The sequence below is a fragment of the Moschus berezovskii genome, chromosome 9, assembly GCF_049115385.1.
Source record: "Moschus berezovskii isolate FMDL1 chromosome 9, NW_MosBer_1.0, whole genome shotgun sequence".
In the NCBI taxonomy this organism is placed as follows: domain Eukaryota; kingdom Metazoa; phylum Chordata; class Mammalia; order Artiodactyla; family Moschidae; genus Moschus; species Moschus berezovskii.
The window spans coordinates 14,801,786-14,819,295 of record NC_142468.1 but is presented as its reverse complement, the minus strand read 5'-3'; the positions used below and the strand labels follow the sequence as shown (position 1 = coordinate 14,819,295).

The 17,510-nt window shown below is 54.5% G+C and overlaps 2 protein-coding genes across 5 annotated transcripts in view; one reads left to right on the top strand and one right to left on the bottom strand.

The window, feature by feature from the left end:
• The window catches only part of POMT2 (protein O-mannosyltransferase 2), a 46,097-nt gene extending 40,486 nt beyond the window's left edge, over positions 1–5,611 (bottom strand). The window contains exon 1 of one of the 2 annotated variants that reach the window (XM_055436027.2): positions 5,101–5,611. In XM_055436027.2, coding sequence (XP_055292002.1) covers positions 5,101–5,564 — 464 coding nt within the window. In that variant the 5' untranslated portion in view covers positions 5,565–5,611. The remainder of the gene's footprint in view (positions 1–5,100) is intronic. The other variant, XM_055436028.2, reaches the window with a different exon arrangement.
• On the top strand, positions 5,544–16,739 carry GSTZ1 (glutathione S-transferase zeta 1). 3 transcript variants are annotated; one of them, XM_055436031.2, is made up of 10 exons: positions 5,544–5,997; positions 8,606–8,832; positions 9,099–9,150; positions 10,909–10,976; positions 11,498–11,578; positions 12,146–12,271; positions 13,471–13,549; positions 14,088–14,140; positions 14,816–14,865; positions 16,201–16,739. In XM_055436031.2, exons 2-10 carry the CDS (start codon positions 8,815–8,817, stop codon positions 16,325–16,327), a joined length of 654 nt encoding a protein of 217 aa, XP_055292006.1. In that variant the 5' UTR covers positions 5,544–5,997; positions 8,606–8,814; the 3' UTR covers positions 16,328–16,739. The 3 variants fall into 3 exon arrangements, with proteins under 3 accessions (XP_055292006.1, XP_055292004.1, XP_055292007.1); XM_055436029.2 differs by having other exon boundaries at positions 8,454–8,832; XM_055436032.2 differs by lacking the exon at positions 8,606–8,832 and having other exon boundaries at positions 5,549–5,997.
• The last annotated feature ends 771 nt before the right edge of the window (positions 16,740–17,510 follow it).

Below are 17,510 nucleotides of genomic sequence, written 5' to 3'. Positions count from 1 at the left end.
AAACTGACCATATCAGGACTTTGTTCCCCCCTCCAGGCTATCACTGGTGCCCTGCAGCTGCTGCCACTTTTTCAGGTTACAGTGTTGATACTGCTCTTCCAGTCCAATCATCTTACTGTAGATACACCACTGTGGCCCTTGAACTAAACTGTGTCATGTTTTTAGCATTCCTAACCATCTACAGTCTGACAATGGTGTACGTTTTTTTTTTTTTTTTTGCGATGGCCCAGTAGTCAAATTATCCAATGACATTCCAACTCCAGACCATCCACAGGTATCTGCTATTGTCAAGCACTATAAACAGCCTTCTCAAAAAAATTTCTGATTATACTTCCCTCACCTCCACTTGGTTCATACACTTCATAGTTTGGCCACCTAAAACTAGGTGTTTATCTCCTCTTGGCTACCAACTGGATAATGATCAGGATAAAAAGGGTGGAGCGTTATAAAAACCTATTGTAAAATTTGAGATTCTTCCTTGACTATTCCTGGGCTTGGTTTGTCTCCCTTAATAGCAACTCCAGATCAGCCTGGGGGTGGGGGGTGGGGGTGCAGGATTTACAGGATTCTAACTTAATTCTAGTTCAGTTACTTGGATTTTCTCATTGCAGTGAGGTAAAAATAAAGATCATTTGGTTGAGTACACTGCTTGTGAAGTCCCTCTACAGTAGCTCACGTGGGCCAAGGTGGGAGGCATAAGTCTCTGTCCAGTTTCTGACAGTGTTCATGGCAGAAAGGTCTGGATATTAGTTCAGTTCAGTTCAGTCGCTTTAGTAGTAGGCAATAATTGGAGTAAAGGTGAAATTACAGGAACTAAGTGGGACACAGGGATTATATGGCAGTGGGAGGAAAGAAATAACCTTGCCACCTAGGGAAGGAACATCTTAGGCCCCTGAAAATGTAAAGAGAAGGGAAATAATTAATGCTGTTTGCCTCTTAGGCCCAGAGTCCATACTGCCAAAACACTATGGTACAACTAAGGCAACTGGCAGCTGTACATAGCAATCGGACCTGTTGCTGAATCTGTCACCCTGCTACGAAATCAGAAAAACTCATGTGTACATGGCCAGTCTTGAACTATCCTCATGTACCTGATGATATCAACACTAAACCCCAACATGGACCTCCCTTCACATGTATGAAAAACACAGAATGATACCACCTTCTATCAGTATGCGTGAATGCTCAGTCACTCAGTCATGTCTGACTCTTTGCAACTCCATGGACAGTGGCCCACCAGGCTCCTCTGTCCAAGGGATTTCCCAGGCAACAATACTGTAATGGGTTGCAATTTCCTCCTCCAGGGGATCTTCCCAACCCAGGGATTGAACCCAAGTCTCCTGTGTCTCCTGCATCGGCAGGCAGATTCCTTATCACTGAGCCACCTGTGAAGTATGACTGATACAAATTCATATGCTTCTCCTGACAACCTAGGGTCCTTCAGTTCAGTTCAGTCGCTCAGTCGTGTCTGACTCTCCGTGACCCCATGAATCACAGCACGCCAGGCCTCCCTGTCCATCACCAACTCCCGGAGTTCACTCAAACTCATGTCCACAGAGTCGGTGATGCCATCCAGCCATCTCACTCTCCATCGTCCCCTTCTCCTCCCGCCCCCAACCTTTCCCAGCATCAGTCTTTTCCAGTGAGTCAACTCGTCGCATGAGGTGGCCAAAGTATTGCAGTTTCAGCTTTAGCATCAGTCCCTCCAATGAACATGCAGGATTGATCTCCCTTAGAATGGACTGGCTGGATCTCCTTGCAATATAAGGGACTCTCAAGAGTCTTCTCCAACACCATAGTTCAAAAGCATCGATTCTTCGGTGATCAGCTTTCGTCACAGTCCAACTCTCACATCCATACATGACCACGGGAAAAACCATTGCCTTGACTAAATGGACCTTGGTTGGCAAAGTAATGTCTCTGCTTTTTAATATACTATCAAGGTTGGTCATAACTTTCCTTCCAAGGAGCAAGCGTCTTTTAATTTCATGGCTGCAATCAGCATCTGCAGTGATTTTGGAGCCCAAAAAAATAAAGTCTGACACTGTTTCCACTGTTTTTCCATCTATTTCCCATGAAGTGATGGGACCAGATGCCATGATCTTTGTTTTCTGAATGTTGAGCTTCAAGCCAACCTTTTCACTCTCCTCTTTCACTTTCATCAAGAGGCTTTTGAGTTCCTCTTCACTTTCTGCCATAAGGGTGGTGTCATCTGCATATCTGAGGTTATTGATATTTCTCCCGGCAATCTTGATTCCAGCTTGTGCTTCTTCCAGCCCAGCGTTCCTCATGATGTACTCTGCATATAAGTTAAACAAGCAAGGTGACAATATACAACCTTGACGTACACCTTTTCCTATTTGGAACCAGTCTGTTGTTCCATGTCCAGTTCTAACTGTTGCTTCCTGACCTGCATACAGGTTTCTCAAGAGGCAGGTCAGGTGGTCTGGGATTCCCATCTCTTTCAGAATGTTCCACAGTTTATTGTGATCCACACAGTCAAAGGCTTTGGCATAGTCAATGAAGCAGAAATAGATGGTTTTCTGAAACTCTCTTGCTTTCTCCATGATCCAGCGGATGTTGGCAATTTGATCTCTGGTGCCTCTGCCTTTTCTAAAACCTGCTTGAACATCTGGGAGTTCACGGTTTACATACTGCTGAAGCCTGGCTTGGAGAATTTTGAGCATGACTTTACTAGCCTATGAGATGAGTGCAATTGTGCGGTAGTTTGAGCATTCTTTGGCATTGCCTTTCTTTGGGATTGGAATGAAGACTGACCTCTTCCAGTCCTGTGGCCACTGCTGAGTTTTCCAAATCTGCTGGCATATTGAGTGCAGCACTTTCACAGCATCATCTTTCAAGACTTGAAATAGCTCAACTGGAATTCCATCACCTCCACTAGCTTTGTTCATAGTGATGCTTTCTAAGGCCCACTGGACTTCACATTCCAAGATGTCTGGCTCTAGGTCAGTGATCACATTATCGTGACTATCTTGGTTGTGAAGATCTTTTTTGTACAGTTCTTCTGTGTATTCCTGCCACCTCTTCTTAATATCTTCTGCTTCTGTTAGGTCCATACCATTTCTGTCCTTTATCGAGCCCATCTTTGCATGAAATGTTCCCTTGGAATCTCTAATTTTCTTGAAGAGGTCTCTTGTTTTTCCTATTCTGTTGTTTTTCTCTATTTCTTTGCATTGACCACTGAGGAAGTCTTTCTTATCTCTCCTTGCTCTTCTTTGGAACTCTGCATTCAGATGCTTATATCTTAGGTTATGCCTTATATAGTGACTGACGCTGCAACTACTCAGTGACACTCACTGCCCATGTGCTTTAACCAAATCACTGAAATGGTGGTCTAAACCAAATCTGATGGCAATCCCAATAAAATTTAACAGAAAATCCTGAACTGCAGTGACACACACCCCTTCAGGTAATATGTTAGAATGTAGGGAAGAACTGGGCCTTGGAATGTCTTTCCATTGGGCATGGGAGTTGCTTTATTAAAGAGGGAACTCCTAATTATTGGCAATGACACCAAAAATCAGAGGTCAGTGTAAACATCTGTGTACAGACCATAATGGATAACAGACCAGCCTTAGATTACATCCCAGCTACCTGAAATAAGACTTACTGGTCCTTCCTCCCCACTCCTCACACATATAATTCTTCCTAGGTGGTCGAATCCAGGACCCTGGAGGGCATAGGTTAATATCACAGGTTGGCCTCACCCTGCTGCTTTGAGTCCTGCTGAGAAGAGCCTTAATCAAGTCTTGTATGAGACATATTAAACAGACTTGGTCCATGCCTCTGTGAGTCAGGCTACGCAGAGTAGCCAATGGAGCTGCACATTCATATGAAGATTTACTAGAAGCCAAGACAGCTTAAAATCAAGCGGTGAGCCTGTTGGGAAAGACAGTCCGCCATGGCTCTCTTGTACTTCCACATATCTCGCTGGGTATGCCCAGAATGCAGGACCTTGATTACATTTCACATGGACCATTTCCCAAAGTTGTATTTGCATCCAGCAGCCTTGAGAAATGAGATAACGTCTCTCTCTAGGACAAAAAGTATGCTTGCTTATTGCTTGCTGTAAAACAGTAAATCCCTTGGGTTTGTTGTTCCTTAGCTGCAAGGCAACCCACTGTGTGTGCAGTCATCCATCTGAGTCCATAGCACCACCATGTGGGGTTTCCGGGCTATGAGAAATTGATTCCAACTTGCCCATATTCATCCTGCTTCCTCTGCCATGAGTAGTGTCTTTTGACTCCAACCCAGGAGTCTCATATCTTCAGTCAGCACTCATGAAATAATAACAAGCTAATTCCTTAGCTTCCAAGTGGGGTGACCTGATAATCTGTTAGGAGTATCTGTCAAGGAGTTCCATTTCTACCAACCTCTACACTAACTTTCTCCTCAGTGATGCGGAGAAAACATAGGAACACTTTTTGGCCAAACACATGAACCATTTTCAGATCGTATAAAGCTCTTCCTCCTTCCAGCAGGAGGCTCTTGAAGCTTTTTAAATGAATTTGACTCCTGCAACTCAGTCCAATGAAATCTTTAAGAAAATATGTCTCTCCTCACAGGATGACCCCAGACCTGCCAGGTGGGACCCTTGTTATCACCCATGGACACACAAAGTTGCTCAGGTTCCTGAGAGCCTGTTAGGAACCAGTTAGGAACATTCCCACCACCACCCGCTGCCCTCTGAGACACACTGCAGACACCCTGCGGACGCTCTGCAGATTAGGAACTCTGGCTGAGGAAATTCTACACTGAGGATTTTCAATTCTCCCGGGAAAGTTCAGAGAATCTTTAAAAGCCACGTAAGACACTGCAGCATAATCTGCAAGACAGGAAGATTGCTTCCTCACATATTGAGGAATCCCACTGCCACCCACCAGAGCTAAAATCTATTTATTCCTTCTCCCGAGGGATGCACCTGGCCAGAGGCCACCAACAGCAACCTGTATCCTCCCCTGCGGCGGGCCCCGCCCCTCCCACTGTGAATCCCGCCCCTCCGCGACCCCGGGCCAATGAGAAGGCGCGCCCCTCCTTCCGCGTGGCCACGGAGCCCGCCCAGGCCCTCCCAGCACTCACCAGATGTGCGGCGGCTGGTCCAGACGGTGGAAGCGGGTGGCGAAGGACGTCAGCGTCACCAGGGCCAGCAGGGCCCACCGGCCGGCCGCCTCGAAGCGCCGCGAGCTCGGAGGAGCTGGCCGTTTGGGGCTCCGCGCTGTAGCCGCCTCCGTGGCCCCGTCCCGGCCCGCGGCCCGAGCCGCCCGGGACCCGCATCTGCTCCTCCGGGGGCGCAGTTCGGATCCCGCCAGGCCTCCGCCCGCGGCCGGCGGCATTCTTCCCCTCCTCAGGATGGCCCTCCGGCCCGCAAGCACGCTGGGTCTCGCGAAGCGCCCCGCCAAGAAGTCACCAGGGGGCAGCTCGGGGTGCCCTGGGAAATGTAGTTCCCTGCGCCGGCTGCGCGGCGCCGGGCCCCGGCCTCTGGGGTGGGCGGGGAGGGCGCTCGCCGCCCGGGCCGCTAGGAGGCGACTAGTGGCGCACAGCATGACGCGCGGGCGGCGCCGGCGCGGGCAGAAGGCGGGCTCAGGGAGCTGCGGCTCCCAGCGGCGCCAGGGCTGGGGGCGCGGCGGCGGGGCGGGCCGAGCTACCGGAGCCCTTGGGGCGCATGCTCGGCCGGCCCCTCGCTTTTACCGGGACGGAAACCCAAGTCCTGACGGGTTGGGTCCGGCCCCTCGCTTCTACCCAGATCAAAACCCAAGTCCTGACGGGTTGGGTCCGGCCCCTCGCTTCTACCCTGACCCAAACCGAAGTCCTGACGTGTTGGGTCCGGCCCCTCGCTTCTACCCAGACCAAAACCGAAGTTCTGACGTTTTGGGGTCCCACTGGGCCCGAATCGTCGCCGAGTCGGAGAGTCACAGGCGCGAAGTTTCCTGACCCGGAAGGAGGGGCCGCCCGCAACGCGAGATGCAAGTGGGGAAGGTCTGTGCCGCGTACCCGGAGCGAGGGGCCGCTGCCTAGAAACACTGAGGCGACCCTGGGGCCGGGGTCAAAGGTGACGCTCGGCCCCGCCCACAGCTCCCACAAAGACTCCCAGCAGGCCGTGCGCCGCTCGGACTCGGCTCTGCGCCTGCGCGTTGCACTGTGGTCGGGGTGGTCGGGGTGGTCGGGGTGGTCGGGGTGGTCGGGGTGGTCGGGGTGGTCGGGGTGGTCGGGGTGGGCGGGGGGGATTGGCCCCGAGGCGCGGGACCTCAAGTTACGTAGGTTGTCTTAGTCGTACCCTCCGTGCTAGTCTCGCCTCCCCCCAGCTCGACCCGCTGGGGCTTCCTAGCGTCGTCTCTCGTCTCCCTGTTACGCAAACTGCCCTGCGTACTTTTTCCCCGCGGTCAGCCCGACAGGTCTCAGTTCAGTCCAGTCGCTCAGTCGTGTCCGACCTTTTGCGACCCCATGAATCGCAGCACGCCAGGCCTCCCTGTCCATCACCAACTCCCGGAGTTCACTCAAACTCATGTCCATAGAGTCGGTGATGCCATCCAGCCATCTCATCCTCTGTCGTCCCCTTCTCCCCCTGCCTTCATTCTTTCCCAGCATCAGGGTCTTTTCCAAGGAGTCAGTTCTTCGCATCAGGTGGCCAAAGTATTGGAGTTTCAGCTTCAAAATCGGGTCTAACCGTTAGCAAATGGCCTTCCAGGGTTGTTTGCATTTTGAGAGAGTGCCAAGGGGAGGTGGTGGCACTTATGGTCATAACAATCATTTGGGGACCTTACCGGTTTTAATTTGCATTTCCCAGGCCTGTCCCCAAACCGCTGTATCAGTCTCTTTTATTAAAGAGTGAGAACAGCGATTGTAGCTCAAAGGAAGGTGGCAGGAACATCAGGTGGAATATAGCATAGCTTTATACCACCTTCCCTGGTGGCTCAGATGGTAAAGCGTCTGCCTGCAATGCAGGAGCCCTGGCTTCGATCCCTGGGTCAGGAAGATCCCCTGGAGAAGGAAATGGTAATCCACTCCAGTATTCTTGCCTGGAAAATCCATGGTCTGAGGAGCCTGGTGGGCTACAGTCCATGGGGTCGCAAAGAGTCAGACATGACTGAGCGACTTCACTCTTAACTTTTAAAATTTAGTTCTGCAAATGCAAAAAGGAACATGGAATGGTTTATGCAGGTATCATTGGTAAGAGAGAGATCAGAAACCACCCTTATATCTGCTGGTGGCCCATAAGTAGGAAATGTGAGGACTTAATGGCATTTACAGTGGTTCTGTGGTCACCCTTAGGTCAAAGGTATAACATTTAGTAACTAGGTAAGGGGTTTCTTCAGACATTCTAAGCTACTGTTTGCGGCTCTCTAGAGATTCCATTCTGTTTCAGCAGTTGCTGCCTCTTGGCCCCAGGGGCCCCTTCAGCCTAACCAAGTAAGGAAAGGGAGGCACCCTGGAGCAGGGTACATCTAATTGTGGCCACCAAACTCTTCCTCCAAGGATGCCTGCTGCCTATCACTTGCCCTTTGTGCCAGAACTATCTTCACTTTCCCCATGAAAGTTGCCTTCAGGATAGACTGGAACTCTCAGGCTCAGGAACTAATTTAGGAGGACTGGGTTCCCACTTGTGTCCTTACCCGCATGGAAAGTAGAGTTGGTAGTTCGAGGATGATGAAAGCAGGGTAGTTCGAGGATGATGAAAGCAGGGTCAGGTAGCAAGCAGCTTGGCACATGCAGAAGCAGGAGGAAACTTGGGTGAGGTGTCTATAGAGAGATGGTACACAAGGGTAATCTGAGAAATTCTGTTGAGTTCTCCCTCATCCATAAGGCTACAATGTGTCTGCTGGAAGATTCATGAGTGCTGCTGCTGCTGCTGCTGCTGCTAAGTCACTTCAGTCGTGTAACTACTGGTAATTCTGTCCTGGGTTCTGCTTTGAAATGCTGGGTACCTGGAAGCACCAGAGAAACTAACTCTGAGTCCCCGAAAGTTTAGAGGTGATGTCTCACATGCTATTGCCTTCAGGGGCTTCTAAGCAACAAAAATGAAAAGGGGCCATGGCAGATCTGAGAGGGCATGCCTTCTCTAACGGGGGTTATTAATTGTCTCTGGTCAGTGTTGCTACTCAGAAAACAGGCCAGTATTGCCAGATCTCTTTTTTTTAGGAAAAACAGGCAACAGGATTTATATATAAAACAATGTGGTTTTTAATGTTAGCAACTAATTGAAAGGTTTTTAAATACAGCGTAGACCAAAAACACTGTGGGCTGCCAGCTCAGTTTTGGAGTCAGTGGGCATATTCCCTGGCTGTTTTAATGAGATCACTTGAGAGCATGGAGGACTGGTAGGTGGAATGTTGAAAGAGAGGGGCACCAAAGCTCAGAAAATTAGATTTCCCAATCTCTCTGCCACTGTTGGAAGGTATTAAGCTATCATTTTAGGGCAGTCCTTTGTCTTACAGATGAGGGAGCTGAAGACTAGAGAAGGCAGGTCTCTGTGCCCAGTCACGCAGAGCTAGTTCCTGCACTGGGACCAGACCCCAGGTATGCCAGCTCCCAGCCCACTGCACCACATGAACTACTGCTTCAAAACTAGGCCTTCCTGTCTGCGCAGGACACCAGACCCGGCTCCACCAGAAGCATAAAAAGCTTCCCACAAGTTCAAGAGGCCCTTTCTGACCCGACGCAAAGTTCCCCTGATGCCTGTTTAGCCCAGCTTCCCATTGGCTGGTAGTAGGATCCACCCCTTTAGGGTTCCTCCCCCTACCCTGCAGCTCTCTGAGAGTGGATGTTCCCTGAGAGGCCAGGGGTCACCACAGCAGCATGGCTGAGTCGAGCAAGGTAAGGAAAGCATTTGCACATTGGCTTCCCCTGTGGGGAGTCCCTGGGACCTCAGGGACAGCACAGTTGGAGTCACCACATGACCCCCAAGGCCTGTATCCCAGAGAGCTCTGAGTCTGGCCTGAATTTTCCCGATGCAGGCCTAAGGAAGGAGGCCTTGCTTGCTGGGAGCCTCCTGGCTGGGAGTTGCCCCCCCTCCAGTGGATTTCTGGGGCTGAGAGCCCACCAAGCGTGGGTTAACATGCCTCCTCGTCCTCTCTTCTCAGCCCATCCTGTATTCCTACTTCCGAAGCTCCTGCTCTTGGAGAGTTCGAATAGGTAAGAGCTGTGCCTCCGCTGAGAGCTGGGGTGGGGTGGGGTGGAGGGAAGCCTGGGTGAAAAGCTGGGTAGCTTTTCAGGGTACCACCCCCAGCAGATCTCCTGGAGCCCTCAGCCTTGAAGGCATATCTGCCTCGGAAAGCCAACAAGTGGAAGGAAGGGGCTGTTTTTCCTCTTGAACCCGCTACCTCTCCCACACTGCTCTCCAAAGCCCCGTGGCAACCATGCTTCAGGCAACCTCAGAGAACGCAGAGGTCCTTGGTAACTGGCAGGGAACAGATGGCATTCCTCATTTCTTATCTTATTTGATCTGGCAAATTAAACAGAACTGGCCAGTGTCAACCCCAGAGGCCTCAGGGAAGAAGAAACCGTGGCCCTTCTGGTTCAGTCCTCTTCTGAACCTTCTCTCCCTCAGCTTCACTCAGCCCTTGGCCAAGCTCAGAGTTACAGGCTTTTGCCGAGAGAGAATGGTGCTGAGTGCTTTTGTGTCCATGACTCCATTTAAATCTGAACAACCCCAGGAGGGAGGTATTATTGGTGTCACCATTGTACCGGTGGGAAAACAGGCACAGGGAGGTTGCCCAAGGGGACTTGCCCAAAGTCACGTAGCTAGTAAGGGGCAGAGCTGGAATTTGACCCAGCGAGTCTGGGTCCAGAGTCCATGTTCTTTCCTACCCTGCACTGCCCGTCAGCTGGGAAACGGGCAGAGAGGCTCATGAAGTTATCTGCCCAAGGCCACGCGGCCAGCGGGTGAACGTGATGACGTTTGAACCCGGCAGCCTGCTGCCAGGAGCCCGGTCCTGACTGCGAAGCCATCCTCCATGACCCCCTCTTCCCACAGGCCCCTGGTATTTGCTAGATTCAGTGGGCAAGAGCACTGGGCTGCCTGAGGACACATTCCTCGAAGAAGATGCCCTCCCCCGGCCCAGAGCCTCTGCCCTGTCTGGGCCAGACCGGGAGGGTGGGCGCTGTCTCTGCGGGCCGGTGTGCCTTGGCCTCTGGCCTGGCCCCAACCATGCTCACCCTCCAGAGTGGAGCTGGCCACGGCTGATGGAGCCCGGTGTCCTCAGGCTCCCTCCTCCCCTCCTCCCTTCGCCTGATGCCGGCCATCGCCACAGTTTAACGCACAGGTGTGCACACTTACACAGTCTCCTCCACTGCGGTTGACTGTTTTGCCCTCACTTTGCCGGGAGGGCTGCTGGGGGGTGAGGAAACATCAAAGGAGGAGGAGAGGAAATCCAGCCACTGGGAGTCCCAGCTATGCCGCTGAGACTACCGGAGAGGGCGCCCTACTTTGAATCTGTGGTCAACAGCCCGGAGAACGGAGAGAATGGGCTAGAAAGGGCTTCCTCTCTAAACAGAACCAGAGTGTCATTGGTCCACGTGGGCCCTGCCTGGTCACTGAGCGGCTTCCCTCGGCCTTGGCTGGGGGAATGAGTGCATGTCTCCAACACATCAGCCCCGCTCACTGCTGGGTGAGGCCCTGCAGGGGGCAGAGATGACGGGGACACTTCTTGCTGTCCTCCAGGAGCCCATGGCATGGGGGCACAAGGGCTCCCCTGGGGATACAGTGAGCCCAGGAGGAAGAGAGGCAGAGTGTCAGGGCCCTGGGGTAGGAGAGCAGGTGCTGGTCAAGGGAGATGAAAAGCAGGGTCCAGGACTCCTCCAATGGTGCAGAGAAAGAAGATTCCATCTCTGGTCACCCTGGGGAATGTGGTCGGAGGTGGTCACCCGACTGCCGTCTGCTGTCTCTCCTAGCTCTGGCCTTGAAAAACATCGACTATGAGACAGTAGCTGTCAACCTCACAAAGGATGGGGGCCAGCAGGTAAGGAGGCCACCCCCAGGCCACGACATAGGAGGCAGAGGCCTTGGAGAGGGGCCCAGCAGTGGATGCAAACTTCTGCCCATGAGAGATGAACCCTGTAGTTCTGCACCCTGTAGTCCCCATGGCTAGAGGAGGCTGCTGGCTCTCCCTCGTGGGACAGGGCGGCAGGCTGTGCAGCAGCTGCCGGGGCCATGGGGAGGCCCAGGTTCCAGGAGCCATACCATAGCATGACTCCAGGAGGGTGGGTGGTGAGCCCTGTGGAGGTGCCTTGGTGGCCACGTACGAGGTACAGGGACAAGCACGTAGCCAGGCCATTGAGACAAAGCCTGTGTCTAGTCCGCCACTGGGCTTCGTGATTCTGCACGGATTCCCCCAGGTGTCACCCTGGGGCTCGGAGCCAGGGCCTTCCCCGGGGGAGCGGGGTGCAGATGGGCAGTAGGCTGGGTGCTTCCTGCTTGCTTCTCTCTGCTTCAGCCAGCTCAGGCCAGGCTGCCCAGTCCACCAGAGCCTCGTCTCCACAGTTCTCTGAAGGATTCCAGGCCCTGAATCCCATGAAGCAGGTGCCAGCCCTGAAGATTGATGGAATCACCATCGGCCAGTCCGTAAGTGGAAGCTTCGGGAGACCCTGCACGAGTGTGGGGCCTGGACAAGAGGATCTCACAGTGCTTCCCTGCCTGTCTACCCGAGGCGCCCAGCTCTGAGGAGGGACGTGGGAGGGAGGGAGGTTGCCCGCTTGCTTTGGGAAGTGAGGGGAGACTTAAGCATAAGGGGGAGCCCATGCTCAGCAGGTCAAGAGTCCAAAATGAGCTCATCCTCCTGGGGAGCCTCTTGGCTTCACGGGGCTTGAGGGGAGGACGGTAAGAAGGACAAAAAAGGTGGGGTGGTGATTTGGGCTTCCCCGGGTGGCACTAGTAAACAACCCGCCTAACACAGGAGACGTAAGAAACCTGGGTTCGATCCCTGGGTCGGGACAATCCCCTGGAGAAGGGCATGGCAACCGACTCCAGTATTCCTGCCTGGAGAATCCTGCGGACAGAGGAACCTGGCTAGCCTCAGTCCATGGGATTGCAGAGTCAACACGACTGAGCAACGCAGTGCGGTGCTGGAAGTGGAGGAGGAGGAGTCGGCCATGCCCGCTGGTCCCTGGCTCACTGCTCCCCTCTGCACAGCTGGCCATCATCGAGTATCTGGAGGAGACCCGGCCCACACCGCGACTCCTGCCTCGGGACCCGAAGAAGAGGGCCCAGGTGCGCATGGTGTCTGACCTCATCGCCAGCGGCATCCAGCCCCTGCAGGTGCAGCTCCTCTGTGTGTGTGCGCTCCCTCTCTCCCCTCGCTCCTGCAAGCCCACCCTGCGGCACCCAGCTCGTCAGTGCGCGGGGGCTGGGGACAGAGGACAGAGGGACCCTCAGGGACTTGGCCCCGGATTGTGGGGCAGAGGGAGGAGGGGAGCCAGAAAACACCCATCCCCCTGGAACCCAGCTGTACTCCAAGATGCCCCAGGTTTCCAAGGACACCTCCAGAGGCACCACCTCCCTCCGAGGTGGGAACGGGCCAGGAGGCAGGGAGAGGTGAGCCACCCAAGTCCTGCCTCGACCCAGAGCAGCCTCCCTTTCACCTGTTCTGTGTCATAGACTGGGATTCGCCTCAGAATTTTTTTTTTTTTTAATTTTCACTGGTAGAGCAGAAAAGTGTTAAAAAAGAGTTCATCTGTTTTTTAAAAAATTCATCTGTGCTAACTCCTGACTTTGCAAAAAAGAAAATAGCCCAGAAAGGTGGAGTGACTTTGCAAATAAGAAAATAGCCCAGGGCTTCCCTTGTGGCTCAGCTGGTAAAGCATCTGCCTGCAGTGCAGGAGACCTGGGTTCGATCCCTGGGTTGGGAAGATCCCCTGGAGAAGAGAAAGGCTACACACTCCAGTATTCTGGCCTGGAGAATTCCATGGACTGTATAGTCTCAAGGATCCAAAAAAAAGAAAATAGCCCAGGAAGGTGGAGTGACTTTGCAGAGTCCCTCTAAGTGTGACAGGCCCCTGACTGTGCACCTGTGCCCCCTTGTTGCTTTTTTTTTTTTAACACAGGAGGTTAGAGTAGACAGACATCCAGATCTGAAAGCTAGTCCTCTGTGCCTCCCCCATCCTGCCCCCTACCCTGTATCAACTCCCCCTCCTCACAAGGGACCATGTCACGGAGAAGCACTGGATGCAAGGGAGAGAGGCCTTGGGTTGCACCCCCCACCTTCCATGTCTGCCAGAGTCACAGGCTTCCGGACTGCAGGGGCCTCTAGGGCAGCCTGAGAAGGTGGCCCCCAGGATCGTCACCTCCTTTCTACCCTGGAGTGCAGATGGGGGGAAGGAGTTCACGGGGTCCAGGGTAGGACAGGTGTATAGTCAAGGGCCACATGAGAACTGGGCTTGCCTGAGGGGCCTTGGCAGAGTGGGTGGGCTCAGCCTGGCTCCCAGAGCTCACCCCTGATTTTTCCTTGGGCCACACAGAACCTGTCTGTCCTGAAGCAGGTGGGACAGGAGAACCAGCTGACCTGGGCCCAGCAGGCCATCACTTCTGGCTTTAATGGTGAGTCCCTGCTCCTGTGAGCTGCTGCCTGGTGACCTCTTAGAGAAACGGCCCTCACACCCGGGGCCCCGGGCATCTACAGCAACCTCCCAGGCTCCTTGGCCTTGACAGTGGTGGCATGGATGGGCAGGGCCGAGGGGGCAGTGGGTTGGGCAGCAACCAAACCTGACCCAAACCGCTGGTGCTTCTGGGACCCTCACTCCCGAGGCCTTTGGAATGTGCGTGGCCCAGTTTCTGCTCCACTGCCCACTTCAGGCAGGAAGCAAAGCACCCACCCCTCAGCGTGAGAACCGCTGCCTTGGCCAGAGGCAGGTCTTGTACTCTCAGGGGAGGGAACAGTAGCTGTACTTGGTGAGGGCAGGCACCCCCGCACCCCGTCATCCATTTCCAGGCCGATGGCCACGTTCCCTCCAGCACACACTCCAGCCTTGCCACTCAAGACAGCTGCCCATGTCACAGCTATGGATGCCAAAGCCCAGAAAGGCAAGTCTCCCCTTTCTGTGCCCAGAGTGAGAGTCGCCGTATTGCCTCTCCACAGCTCTGGAGCAGATCCTGCAGAGCACGGCGGGGAGGTACTGTGTGGGGGACGAGGTAAGCTCCTCTCTCAGGCCGCCTCAGGCTGCCACTGGCTCCCACTTAGGTTCAGCCGCCTCCCTCCAGCCCGGGACAGGCTCGGCCTCCAGAACTTCTCAAGGAGGCAGCTGCGGTGGGTGTGGGGAGGGCGTCCTCTGTATTAAGCAGAAGTTGGCTCGTGGGGCGCTCCTCGGGTCCCCTTGGTCGGCTGCCTCAAGAGGAAGTGAGTTTCTTGTTCCTCGAGGTATTCAAGTTGAAGCCCTCGTCTTTGAAATGCAGAGGTGGTCCAGCTCGTGAAGGCTGAGGCCCTGGCCCTGGGGTAATTCTGGTTCCTGAGCGCCCCCCTACCCGCACCCAGAGGCATCCCGTCCCTGCTGGGAGCCCTCCCTACCTGCTGGTGGTGGCGGTGGATTTTAACGAGGACAGTACTGTCCACTGAGGCAGGCGGGCCTTCTCTGGCTACCCACAGAGCTGGTTGTCAGGGCAGCTGGAGTGTAGCCCGGGAGAAGTGCTTCTACCCAAGGGACAGACCCTGCCTGGGCCCATGGGAGACAGGCAGGGGGGAAGGCGGCCTTGGGGTGGGTAGAAGAGCCAGAGGCAGATGGCAGCGTCAGGGACCAGCACCCCAGTACTGGCACCAGCATGAGTCTGGGGTGCGCCCCCTGATGAAAGCCCCCGTGACCTTCTTTGCAGGTGTCCATGGCTGACCTGTGCTTAGCGCCTCAGGTGGCAAATGCTGACAGGTAAGTGGCAACCCACTCCAGTGTTCTTGCCTAGAGAATCCCAGGGACAGGGGAGCCTGGTGGGCTGCTGTCTGTGGGGTCGCACAGAGTCGGACACGACTGAAGTGACTTAGCAGCAGCAGCAGCAGCAAGAGCGCACCACGGCACCCTTTCTCCTCCTGGCTGCTCCCCTCAAAACACCCAGCTTCCTCCTACTGTCAGGCCCTGACTGCATCTACTGAGGCTACATCTCACGCAGACTCTCCCTGACTGGCCAAGGTACCCCCCCGACCCTGACCCGTGCCAGGCCACAGCAGCCACTCTGGCCCGTAGGAGACGGCCAGAAGAAGCCGGTGTAACACCGTCACCAGGCCCACCACAGCCTGGGGGGTACCTCGTAGTCCCTGCTCCAAAGTGGGGGTGCGTCACCTGGTGGACACCCCTAAAGGAGACCCTCCCCTTCAGGAAGGCCCAGATAGGACCTCTCTGTGGAAGGCATCGTGCTGAGCACCTCTGTGTGTGTGTGTGTGTGTGTGTGTGTGTGTGTGTGTGTGTGAGCGCACACATGCACACGCATGTGCTCAGTTGCTCAGCTGTGCCTGACTCTGTGCGACCCCATGGACTGTAGCCCACCAGGTTCCTCTGTCCAATGGGTTCTCCTGGCAAGAATACTGGAGTGGGTTGCCATTTGTTACGCCAGGGACTATTACAGTTATGGAAACACTTAACAAGAATGCGTTGGAGAAGGAAATGGCACCCCACTCCAGTGTTCTTGCCTGGAGAATCCCAGGGACAGAGGAGCCTGGTGGGCTGCCGTCTATGGGGTCGCACAGAGTCGGACACGACTGAAGTGACTTAGCATGCATGCATGCGTCGGAGAAGGAAATGGCAACCCACTTCAGTATTCTTGCCTGGAGAATCCCAGGGACAGAGGAACCTGGTGGGCTGCTGTCCATGGGGTCGCACAGAGTCAGACATGGCTGAAGTGACTTATTAGCAGCAGCAGCAACAAGAATGTGTAGACACATTCCCTCCCCTCAAGAAGCTCATGAAATGGCCAGGAGATAACCTGTCTATGAGTGCCCAGCACCAGCCCTACACATATAAGTCGTGTAGACTGCCATGGCAGCCCGTTCCTATGGCAGCAGGAGTCATGATACTGCAGGACGCCTGCTGCTCCACAGAGAGCTCCCTGTGAATGGAGCCCCCGCCCAGCAGGGCCACCTTCCTAGGCCTGCGCCGGCCACCCCCAGGGGCTTCATCCAGCCCTACCTCTGTGCTTCCCCTCCACCCACCCACCACCCACAGGCTGTGCCCCTGCAGACCTCGGCTTAGATGTATGTTTCTCTGCCCCAGGTTCAAGGTGGACCTCACTCCCTACCCTACCATCAGCCGCATCAACAAGTCACTGCTGGCCTTAGAGGCTTTCCACGTGTCTCACCCCTGTCGGCAGCCGGATACACCCCCCGAGCTGAGGGCCTAGCTCTCAAACTGCGCCCCATTGGTGCTGGGGCGGGGGGCGGGGAGGGGTGCAGGGGGAGACAGTGCCTGGGCTGAACTGGCCTGGAAATGAGCGAGCCCCGACTGCAGAGAAGTGGAAGACCTGAACCCTCGCACTGACTCTGCCTTCCCACCGGACCGCCCTCTGCCTCAGCCCCTTCGTTTGTCACCCACGGGCAGGGTGGGGTGGGAGGATGCGGGAGCGGGTAAGGCAGGAAATTACCTGGTGTCTGGGTCCCAGGCATCAGGAGGATGAATTGAATGTAGACTGAAATGTCTGGCCAGTTTACCAGAGCCATGAGGAAGTCTGAGCACGTCTTCCCATCTCCTCGACCGTTAACTGACTTCCGAGACGGCCCACCCTGGAATCTGATCATTAAACTAAAGCCCAGGCATCCGCATTGTATCACTTAAAGCTGAGCCGGGTTCCAGAAGGTGAACCCTCTTCCTGGCTGGAATCCCCCTGCGTCTGGACCAGGAGAGAGAGTCAGCCAGCCCCCTGCCCGCCCCCTGTGGTTGGCCTGGCCCTGGGGACCTAAGGGCCAGGAAGAGAAATAAGCCCCAAAGCCTGCCTGAGAAAGTCAGACAAGACCCAGGAGAGAACAGGTGTGAGAAGCAGGAGAGAGCATCCTGTGACCGGCTGAACACCCAGGGCTGAGAGCAGTACCACTTCTAAGTCCCTCATCTTCAGGGGCGGCGTTCTCTGCCAACGCCAGGGTTAGATACTTAGGATACATCCCGTTGTGAGTGGTCCTGGGAGTGGAGGCAGGCTCCTCCACGGGCAGCATAAGCAGCCTCCAACTGACAAACTCAGGAGACCAACCTGATAACAGCTTACCTTAGGCTGCCCTGGAGCAGGTCCCCAAGCCTGGCAGTGAGCAGCCAGAACCAGGATCATCTCTAGACAGAGATGATCTCCCCAGTGCTCTCTGAGGGGAGATTGGGGTCACTTCTGGGAGAGAAACAAGATGACTTGTATATCCCATACCTGAGATTTCTCTTCCCCTGTGTAACTGAGGTTTAAATGGGGAATTAAGATTTATGTGTCCAGTCCAAATGGAAGTCACCTCTCTCAGCCATGAGTCTTTTTTCTTTTTAAATATTTACTTATTTATTTGGCTGAGCTAGGTCTTGTTCGCAGCATGCGGGATCTTTAGTTGCGGCTT